Below are 10,586 nucleotides of genomic sequence, written 5' to 3'. Positions count from 1 at the left end.
CTGAAATGCTGAGCTGGTAAAGGGCCTATTTCCAAATCACGCGGCCCTAGATTCTAAGTTCCGGGGCCTGGGGACGGTGACACTGGCGTCTTGGTCCCTTTCTCTGGGCCCCACCGTGTGTACGCAGGCATTCAGTAAAAGCTCTTGGAGGGTGCGAGCAATGCCTTCGGGTTCATCTCTTCGGTTTGTCTTATATTGCCCACAGCAGCCACTGTCTGATGTCCTGTGACTGAGAAGCTGGCTGTTTGACTTTGTTATGATGCCTTTGGAGATGGAGCCCAAAATGAGCAAACTTGCCTTCGGGTGCCAGCGGAGCTCCACGTCAGATGACGACTCGGGCTGTGCGCTGGAGGAGTACGCCTGGGTCCCCCCAGGCCTCAGACCCGAGCAGGTAGGAACCGAGTCCTCTGCTTTTCTATTTTTCAATGTGATTTAAGGTCTTCAAGGGTTTTTTATTTTTAAACGATCAACTATCACTGTCACAGTGACATGCTGTGTCCTTGGGCCTCACTCTTCGGATGGTTTTAAATTTTTGCTTCTAAGGTCACACTTAGTTTCTCCATGGACGTTTTCAATCCCTTTTGTACTCTTGGATCCAGAAGCCCTATAAGGGCTATTTTTGCCCTACTGAGTGAAGACCAGAGTACTGCCTATGCATTTGTCATGTGGATTTCTGACTTGGGTATCCCTTTGGAGAGAGTGGGAGGAGTTTAACTTTTTAAAAAACTTTAGTAACAACAAAAAGGTAATCAAAGGAAAGAGGAAAGTTTCCAAGTCAGTTCTCAGCAGTGCCTTTGCTTTGGAAGAGAGGAGATACAGAGCTGTGAGAGACCATCTGAAGTGTTATTGCGTAGGATTTGACCTTTGTAACTTTGCACATGAAAGATTCTGTCACCACATGGTGTAAATTGGAAAAAAAATTAAAGAGCTCATTTTGTGCTTTGTTGTATTGTTATTTTAAGGAAGATGAGAACATTCTGTGTACCTATTTTTATCTTCCTAATATCCTTATAATGATGAACTTATTAAAAATTGCTGGTGTTAGACATAAGGGCCAAGATAGTTTGAAATTAAAAGAGCCAACTAGGCGTATGATTGCTTCTGAGTTATGGTTGTGTTTCCCATTTTGATGGGAGCTCCTTTGAGAAGAGGGGTTTCCGATTCATCCGGGGTCTAGCACAGTACCTGGCACACAGGTAGCTAGTATTCAGTAAGTGTTTACAACTGTACAAGCTCCTGCAGCTGATACAATGGAAGAGGGTGGCGAGCTGGTCCTCCAGGTAGGAAAGCAATGTTTTGATAAACTGCTTATTAAGAGAGAACCCTTCTTGCAGCTTAGGGTGAGTAGGTTTTGTGAGACACTAAGCTATTGAAGCAGACAGGCCCCAAATTCCCTAATCTCCTATTTTTTTTCCTTCAATCATTTTCATCTTTCCTCAGCACTGCAGTATCCTTCGCAGTACTCATTAAGGATTTCCTTTAGACACAACAGAAAGAAAAAAAAAATCTCAAACAAAAACTGAGTTCTCCTTTCAAAGTGAACTAAGTACAGGTTAATATAGCTCCCTTCCAGTTTCCTTAGGGAAACTGACTCCAGATATTTAGAAAATAGCACCCATGCAAGCAAAGAAAGCTGAAGCTTGAGAGAACCTGATAAGGGAGAGTTTACAGAGCTTAACAAAACAGCTTTTGTCTTTGCAACGTGTAAAATTCAGAGAGCAAATCCAATGTGTTGTGTAGTGGCTGGATTGTGGACCGTGTCACACAGCCTTGCGTGGTCATTTCCAGTATTCATTTAGGACTCTCTCGGCTGACCCTAGCATTAAATGTGCATGTCTCATGGTCCATAATTTATGATGCCCCTAATTGTCACTATGAATTGCATTCCTGAAGAGCAATTTAGCAGCTGGATGCTAGCTATCTGAGGGTTTGCAGTTCTGCTCAGTTGGCTCAGCTGCTCTGCTCATTAGCTACGAGTAGCCAAATCCTGTCAGAGGCCAGAGCCAGTACCTAAAGGGCAGGGTAACTTGAACATGGAATGAGCTGAAGTGTTCGCTTCCTGTGTGCTGATGTCCTCTTCTCTCTCTCTCAGATCCAGCTCTATTTTGCTTGCTTACCAGAGGAAAAGGTTCCTTATGTTAACAGCCCTGGAGAGAAACACCGAATTAAACAGCTTTTGTACCAGTTGCCACCACATGATAATGAGGTAAAATAACAGGAAGAAGGCTAATTAGGAAAAAAAAAAAAAATCCACCCTGAGCATCGTGGTGCCTCCCATAAACCCCAGCTCCTCCCTGGCTAGGGCCCTTTTGCCCTTCTTCAGTTAAAATTGGGCCGGAGAATACAGCTTTCCATTCTTTAAGAGAGAAAAGGGTGTCAGTGCAATAAACTTAACACAAGTAGGTTTTTACAGTGTTTGCAGCCACCCACCAGTTATCAGGAGCCTACAAATTCCTGCGATCTCCTTACCCCTTCACCCAGAGTCAGTGCTTTATGGTGGCTCAGGCCTGCAGTGGACTTGAGGGCCTGTAGAATGTAGAATGAAGGTGGCAATCAGCAAGTTTAAACCTTTTGTAGAAAGGTTCATGTCTTATTTTTTTTAGTGTCTCTGCTGGTAAGAGTTTAAATTAAACTTTTCATCTTTAAAAAAAAAAAAGGTCTATTCCTTCAAATTGCATTTCCCTTTTGCTAGAAAGGCTGCAAGATTTGGTGTCATTTTAAACGTATCGGGGCATTTTTAAACTGGCGATTCACGGGGGCAGGCCAGCTCAACTTGCTGTTTTATTTCCTGAAACTTGATTCTGGAAATAAAGAATTGGTGACAGAGGCTGTTTGCTTCAGAGTGGTGCTTCTGTTTCTTTTCTGTGAAGGTGCGGTATTGCCAGACTTTGAGTGAAGAGGAGAAAAAAGAGTTGCAAGTGTTCAGTGCTCAGCGGAAGAAAGAAGCACTCGGAAGAGGGACGATTAAACTTCTGTCCAGAGCAGTGATGCACGCTGTGTGCGAGCAGGTAGCCCATTCTAGGATGAGTAGTGATGTGCGTGGATCAGCTCGGGGGGTAGGGGGCAGCGCCAGCACAGGCGTGGGCCCTAAAAGCCTCCAAAAACTGAGAGAAGGAAAGGCAGCGTAGCTTCTTACTATGTGGGGATTCGTGTTGGTAACTGGCTACACTGCTGTGTATTATGGGGGAGGCATGTAAACATCGGGAGAAATCTGGCCTTTTGTGGGGTCTTGGCTTGGAGCGCGGTGCTGGGGTGCACCTAGTGTTCAAGAACGCAGGGACGTAATGAAGACATTCGGGGCCTCCTTACTGGCTGTCCTCAGACTAGGAGTATATCCAACAGGAGGACGCCTCCAGAAAACCACTGCACATGTTCCGAGGAGCAGTCCAGTGTGGTAGTAAATCTGAGACATGTTCATTCCAGTGGAGAATCACGAACAATCCAACATTAAAGAGCAGGAGGGGGGGCTTCCCTGGTGGCGCAGTGGTTGAGAGTCCGCCTGCTGATGCAGGGGACACGGGTTCGTGCCCTAATCTGGGAAGATCCCACATGCCGCGGAGCGGCTGGGCCCGTGAGCCATGGCTGCTGAGCCTGAGCGTCCGGAGCCTGTGCTCCGCAACGGGAGAGGCCACAACAGTGAAAGGCCCGCGTGCCGCAAAAAAAAAAAAAAAAAAAAAAGCAGGAGGGGACAAAAATTAAAGTTTTGCTGACAAATTTGGGATTTAGCGTAAAGTGGAAAAGGCTAAGAATCCAGTCATTAAGAAGGGGTCATTTAAGATCTAAATCCTTTTGTTTTTAGTGTGGGTTGAAAATAAATGGAGGTGAAATTGCAGTGTTTGCCTCTCGAGCGGGCCCTGGAGTATGCTGGCACCCATCCTGTTTTGTCTGCTGCACGTGCAACGAGCTGCTGGTCGACCTCATCTATTTTTATCAGGATGGAAAAATTCACTGTGGCCGGCACCATGCTGAGCTGCTCAAACCCCGGTGTTCAGCATGTGACGAGGTAAAAAAGTTCATCCCTTAACACTGGAAAAAAATAAGCTGCTAGTAAGCCAATATTCCACTGTTCACACCTAAGCAAAATACAAATCTCTCCTGCTTGCGCTCTGTGTGTACATTTTTAAGATAACCCTTCACGTTGGTACAATGGAATAATATGCAGCTAATAAAGAGAAAGCAGCAGGTGTCTTTGTGTATTGATAAGTAGCATGTCCTTGATGGACTGTGAGAAAAAAGCAAGTTGCAAGAAGAGTATGCAGCAATTGATCTTACTTTTGTTAAAGGGGGGAAGAACAAGATTGTATACCTATTTGCAAACACTCAGAAATGGTATGTAAAGACATACACTAAGTTAACCGTGGTGAGCACGTTAGCTCAGGAGGGCTGGTGGTGTGAAGTGAAGTTTTTTTCCTTAAGCTCTTCATTTTTAAGTAATTTTAGATTTATAGAAGAGTTGCAAAGATACAGAGAGTCCCTGTGTACCCTTCTCCCAGCTTCCCCTATTGTTAAAATGTCTCACATTACCATGGTATATGCATCAAAACTAAGAAGTTAACACTGGTGTAATACCATTAACTAAACCATAGATTTTATTTAGATTTCCTCAGTTTTTCTACTGATGTCCCTTTTTTATTCTAAGACCCCATCCAGGGAACCTCACTGCATTTATTCACCCCATCCAGGGAACCTCATTGCATTTATTCATTATTATCTCCCTAGTCTACTTCAATCAGTGACAGTAAACTTTCAGTTTTTACTTTTATATGTTTAAGTTTTTTCAGTGATGTGCTATTTGAAAATTTTTTGAAACCAAAAATGTAAAAAAATTAAAAGTCCTTAATCTGGAGACAGCACCGTCAAACGAAATGTTATCTACACAAGTGGTGTTCACATAATCCAGCATTCAGAGAGCGCTAACTATGTTGACTCCACAGCCACTTTAATGAGTTTTCTTTATTAAAAGGTGCACAGACCACTAAATTATTTCAATGTTAATGTATTCTTTGCCAGATTATGCCAACAAAGTGTGATTGTGGAGCAAAAATAGGACCAAGTGAATTATATCCAATGTAGAATTCTGTTTTGTTTTTTAAAGCATAAGCATGCACTTAGTTTCTCTTTTTCAACGTTTTCACTTTCTGTTCTTGTTTTATAGCTAAATCAAGTTAGTCGGTTAAGCTTGAGGCTGTAAGAAATAAAGTACACTGTCTAAGCGACTTTAAGATCCAGTGCCTGTCAGTTACCCAGCAAACGTGCAGTTACTTGACCTTTAAAATCGTTCACAATGATTTTTTTTCATCCTATGGCCTCATATTCCTCTGAAGATAATTTTTGCCGATGAGTGCACAGAAGCAGAGGGTCGCCACTGGCACATGAAACACTTCTGCTGCCTTGAGTGCGAGACGGTCCTGGGGGGACAGAGGTACATCATGAAGGACGGCCGCCCGTTCTGCTGCGGCTGCTTCGAGTCCCTGTACGCCGAGTACTGTGAGACCTGCGGCGAGCATATTGGTGCGTCCATGGCCCAGCCTGTTGGCTCTGTCACCTATCCATCAGTCTGTCTCTGATTACCCACACTCTTTTTTCTTTCTTTCCTTTTTTTTTTGTTTTTTTAATTGAGGGATAGTTTACATACTGTGAAATGTATAGGTTTTAAATGTTTCAGTTTGATGAGTTCTGATAAATGGGTGTATACTGGATTCTCATTACTTCTGCTAGTTGTGTTCTGTAGAGTCGCCGTGAACACTGAATTACCCCACACTGAGCCATTGCTCCTAGGGATACAGTGGGTTAGGTTCCTGTGAGCCTCTGGTCGCAACATTGTCATCAACCAATCAATATATAATCTTGTTTTGTGTATGTTTTGGTTTAAAGATACCTTATTTAATATATGTTGTTGATTCATTAACATTGAAATCACAGCCAACAGCACTGTAACTCCTGCCTGAACAAAACTTATCTAACACATGGATTGCTTCTCCAAGGCACATCACAGCCTGCTTGCGCTTAGGTACACTAGACAGCACTTCAGCTCTATGCTTGGGCCATTTTAAACAGCAAAACCACCAACAGAAAGCACACAAAAATGCGAAAAAATGGCCCTAAATCGGCCGCAGGTGTGAGTGCAGTGGTGCCCTTTGACCCCAGCTGGGACACACACACATCACTTGACTCAAATTTTTTTGCCACCTTGCACATGTCCACAAATGACCTTGAAAGCTCTGTGAGTACTGACTTTTGAACTACAAAATATTTAGCACGTAGGCAAATGTGTAAATATGGAACCTGCAAATAATGAGAATTAATTGCCCCTGTGTAACTCACAGCCCTATCAAGATCTGGAACAGTCCCATCACCCCCAAGCATTCCCTCATGCCCCCAGTCTGTCTTTTCTCTTTCTTCTGCCTTTGTTTCAAGATGGAACTATGACCTGTTACTGTATCCTTTTTTGAAACAGGTGTAGACCATGCGCAGATGACCTACGACGGGCAGCACTGGCACGCTACAGAGGCCTGCTTTTCCTGCGCCCAGTGCAAAACCTCTCTGTTGGGATGCCCCTTCCTTCCCAAACAAGGTCAGATTTATTGCTCAAAGACATGCAGCCTCGGTGAAGATGTCCACGCCTCGGATTCTTCGGACTCTGCGTTCCAGTCGGCTCGATCAAGAGACTCCAGAAGAAGTGTCCGGATGGGCAAAAGCAGCCGGTCAGCAGATCAGTGTCGACAGTCTCTCCTCTTGTCCCCTGCTCTGAACTACAAGTTTCCTGGCCTTTCAGGCAATGCTGACGACACGCTTTCTCGGAAACTGGATGATCTGAGTCTTTCCAGGCAAGGAGCAAGTTTCGTCAATGAAGAATTTTGGAAAGGCAGAGTAGAGCACGAAACCCCAGAAGACCCTGAAGAATGGGCTGAGCATGAAGATTATATGACGCAGCTGCTCCTCAAGTTTGGTGATAAAAGCCTCTTTCAGCAGCAGCCCAATGAGATGGACATTCGAGCCAGTGAGCACTGGATATCTGATAACATGGTTAAAAATAAGACCGAGTTAAAGCAAAATAACCAGAGCCTTGCAAGTAAAAAATACCAATCTGATATGTATTGGGCACAGTCACAAGATGGACTGGGCGATTCTGCTTATGGCAGCCACCCGGGTCCTGCGAGCAGTCGAAGGCTCCAGGAATTGGATCTGGACCATGGGGCTTCGGGATATAATCATGATCAAACACAGTGGTATGAAGATTCCCTGGAGTGTTTGTCAGACTTGAAACCAGAGCAGAGTGTTCGGGATTCTATGGATTCTTTGGCTTTGTCTAATATCACAGGTACATAATCTAGGGATTATGGGGTATTTGAAAAAGGAGCCACTAAAAAGTTCATTCCACAAATTACAGGTCAGCACCAGCGGGGGCTATGTAATTTACAACTGTAGACCAAGGAGAGGAAGGAGTTTCAGTTAAATGCCAAACCCCGTAGCAAAACAAACACGTGTGTACATGTGTGCATACATATAAAATATATTTTCAGTACAGTCTTTGGGGATAGGTCTTATTATCCCTGTTTTGAAGAGGAGAAATGAATTTATTGGGATCATGGAGTCTGCATCTGTATCTGAAGAAAGATACTGGACTCTTTGGATCATACTATGAATTTCAAGATATTAAAATCAACATGTGCACTCTATAAGCACAAAACATTTTTTGTATTTTCCTGAATTGCCCTGTGGCGACAGACAGCTCAAAAATAGCTAAGTTTTTTTTTTACCCAGATTATAAAATAATTTCACTTTAATGTTTTCAAAACACATTCATGTCAGTTATCTACATTTCATCCTTAAAATGACCTGAGAGAGTGGATAGTATTGCATTTTACAAATGAGGAAACTTGAATTTCCAAGAGACTAGGGAATTCCCTGGTGGTCTAGTGGTTAGGACTCGGTGCTTTCACTGCCAGGGTTCAACCCCTGGTCAGGGAACTAAGATACCGCAAGCGGTGCCGAGAGGCTAAATGCCAACTTTACATAAGTGTTTAAAGACAAGATTGAACCTGGAACCCAGCCCCCCTGAATCTTACATTTGCAGTAAGTTTTTGGATACAGAAATACTGCTGTCACTTGGCTAGTTTTATAGTCCAACGAACGACATTCAGTCCTTTCATAAAGGTTATGTTACATTGTAACACAGGCAGGAAAGGCTTGAGCAGCTGCCCGCTGCCAGGAGGGACCCTGTGCCAGGTACTGGGCAAGGAGGGGTAAGACAGCTACCCTCCTGGCTTTGGTCGGGCTTGTCAACGTTAAGGCCTACAATAAAGGGGACTTGAGGAATGGTGGGTAAGACTAAATATTAAGCACCTCCTGTTTGCTAGGCCCTGTGACAGGTGTTTTAACATTTAATATCAAAAATAGACAACATTTGGTATACGTCGTGCTGGTGCTGACATTTCTTGACAATGATGGGCTGAAAAACAGGCTTTAGAAAGTAGGAAGCTGTGTAGCCTCCAGTTGACCACAGTTCACACCACTTCCTGTTGTTCCTTGCAGCTATCTGGGTTACATCCATTTCTCTTAACTTGCCTGAGCCCTGTTATAACAAGGAGTGCAATACTGGTTTTGAGAAAAGTTTTAAAATGAGATTAATGTGGAAGTGGCATGATTAGTTTACGGGCTGAAGGGGCAGAAGACTGGATGAAGGTCAAGGTCGGGGGTTTGGCAGACTTCTTCCTTAAAGGGCTAGAGAGCACCTTTGGGGCCTTAACAGTCTTTGTTGCAACTACAACTCTGTCATTGTGGAAGAAACCATAGATAGCATGGGAGCAAATAGGTATAGCTGTGTCCCAGTGAAACTCTATCCACAAATAGGCTGTGGGCTGGACGTGGCCCTTGGGCTGCGCGACCAGGTATAAGACTAGTCTGGCTGTAGGAAGAGGACCGTAATGGTAGCCGTGTGAGAGCAAAGGGAAGGACTGCTTTGAGAGACGATCAGATGAAGCAATCTGGCTTTAATGGGTTGAGAGACAGAAGCTTCTGTGTGTCGTATCAATAAGCTAATGACAGGACTCTTATGAAGAGCTTTTAAAGTTTGGCTGCTCATCCCATGGGCTGTAACTCACGTTTGGCTCCAAAACAGCTGGGCTCGTAGGAGATGCTGGGCCCTTTGTTTCAATAACAGAATTCATACCTCTTGTCAATTAAGTGTATATTATAGTACGTTGGTTTTGCCTAGTGATCGTTAATCAGATACTGAGGTTTGAGAGACTTCACTTTGAAATGCTTCCTTTCAGTAGCTTGTTGGTAATAATTGTCAGAGTATCAGGATTACTGAGAATCACATCTTGTCTTGGCTTTTCTTTTAGGGGCTTCGGTGGATGGAGAAAGCAAGCCAAGGCCATCGTTATATTCTCTGCAAAACTTTGAGGAAATAGAGGCAGAAGATTGTGAGAAAATGAGCAATATGGGGACTCTGAACTCTTCCATGCTGCATAGGAGCACAGAGTCCTTGAAGAGTCTCAGTTCAGAGTTGTGTCCAGAAAAAGTCCTGCCTGAGGAGAAACCAGTCCATCTGCCAGTGCTCCGAAGGTCCAAGTCTCAGTCCAGGCCACAGCAGGTCAAATTTTCAGATGATGTCATTGACAACGGAAGCTATGAGAACATCGAAATCCGGCAGCCGCCGATGAGTGAGAGAACTCGGAGACGGGTGTACCATTTTGAAGAAAGGGGACCCAGGTCTCATCACCATCGCCGCAGAAGAAGTAGGAAGTCCCGCTCAGACAATGCTCTGAACCTTGTTACAGAAAGAAAACACTCTCCCAAGGACAGGCTGCGGCTTTACGCCCCTGATAACTATGAGAAGTTTATCCAGAGTAAGAGTGCCCGGGAGATCCAGGCCTACATCCGGAACGCTGAGCTCTACGGGCAGTACGCCCACGCCGCTTCCAGCTACACCCTGCGGAGCCCGGGGGGGCCTCGATTCCTGGGACTCTACGGGGAGGACGACGGCTCCTGGTGCTCCTCCACCACCTCCTCCTCCTCCGACTCAGAAGAAGAAGGATACTTTCTTGGACAACCAATTCCTCAGCCCCGGCCGCAGAGATATGCATACTATACAGATGACCTTTCTAGTCCAACTTCCGCACTCCCCACTCCTCAGTTTGGCCAGAGGACAACTAAATCCAAGAAGAAAAAGGGACACAAGGGCAAAAACTGTATCATTTCTTAACCGAGTAGCTGTGGAGATCGTAAGCTTAGCCATTAACCATCTTAAATCGTATCTTTTTTCTTCCATAGGAGAGTTGCTAAAATAGATTCAAGTGCTTTGCCCATGTAAATGAGACCCCGACTGCTGTTTACAGTGTCAGATTAACCTTTGGAAGGTGTGATTTCTCCATTTACCCTGCTTGGATGGTGCCAGGTGGACGTGACCTCTTGTGCCTGTCGGGTGCATCACAGTTTGATACAGCTGCTTTGATCTCCAACCCTCAAGAGATCCTCAAGAACCTGTTGAGAGGTGATTGGATGGGGGTGTTGATTTTAGACAATGGAGAACTTGAGCCACCTTTGTAAAGCACTAGTGTTTGTCCTTTATCTGCGCCAGG

General features: G+C 44.5%; 1 protein-coding gene across 1 annotated transcript; it reads left to right on the top strand.

Moving 5' to 3' along the window:
• Positions 1-256: 256 nt before the first annotated feature.
• Positions 257-10,210, top strand: PRICKLE1 (prickle planar cell polarity protein 1; the record flags this gene model as incomplete). The annotated part of the gene is made up of 7 exons (XM_079714441.1): positions 257-391; positions 2,093-2,206; positions 2,871-3,008; positions 3,800-4,003; positions 5,325-5,511; positions 6,458-7,321; positions 9,348-10,210. The coding sequence occupies 7 exons, from the start codon at positions 257-259 to the stop codon at positions 10,208-10,210; spliced, it is 2,505 nt and encodes an 834-aa protein (XP_079570567.1).
• Positions 10,211-10,586: the final 376 nt, after the last annotated feature.

Source organism: Hyperoodon ampullatus, assembly GCF_949752795.1.
Source record: "Hyperoodon ampullatus genome assembly, chromosome: 11".
NCBI lineage: Eukaryota > Metazoa > Chordata > Mammalia > Artiodactyla > Ziphiidae > Hyperoodon > Hyperoodon ampullatus.
The sequence above is the reverse complement of the archived record's forward strand: the minus strand, read 5'-3'. Positions and strand labels throughout refer to the sequence as shown.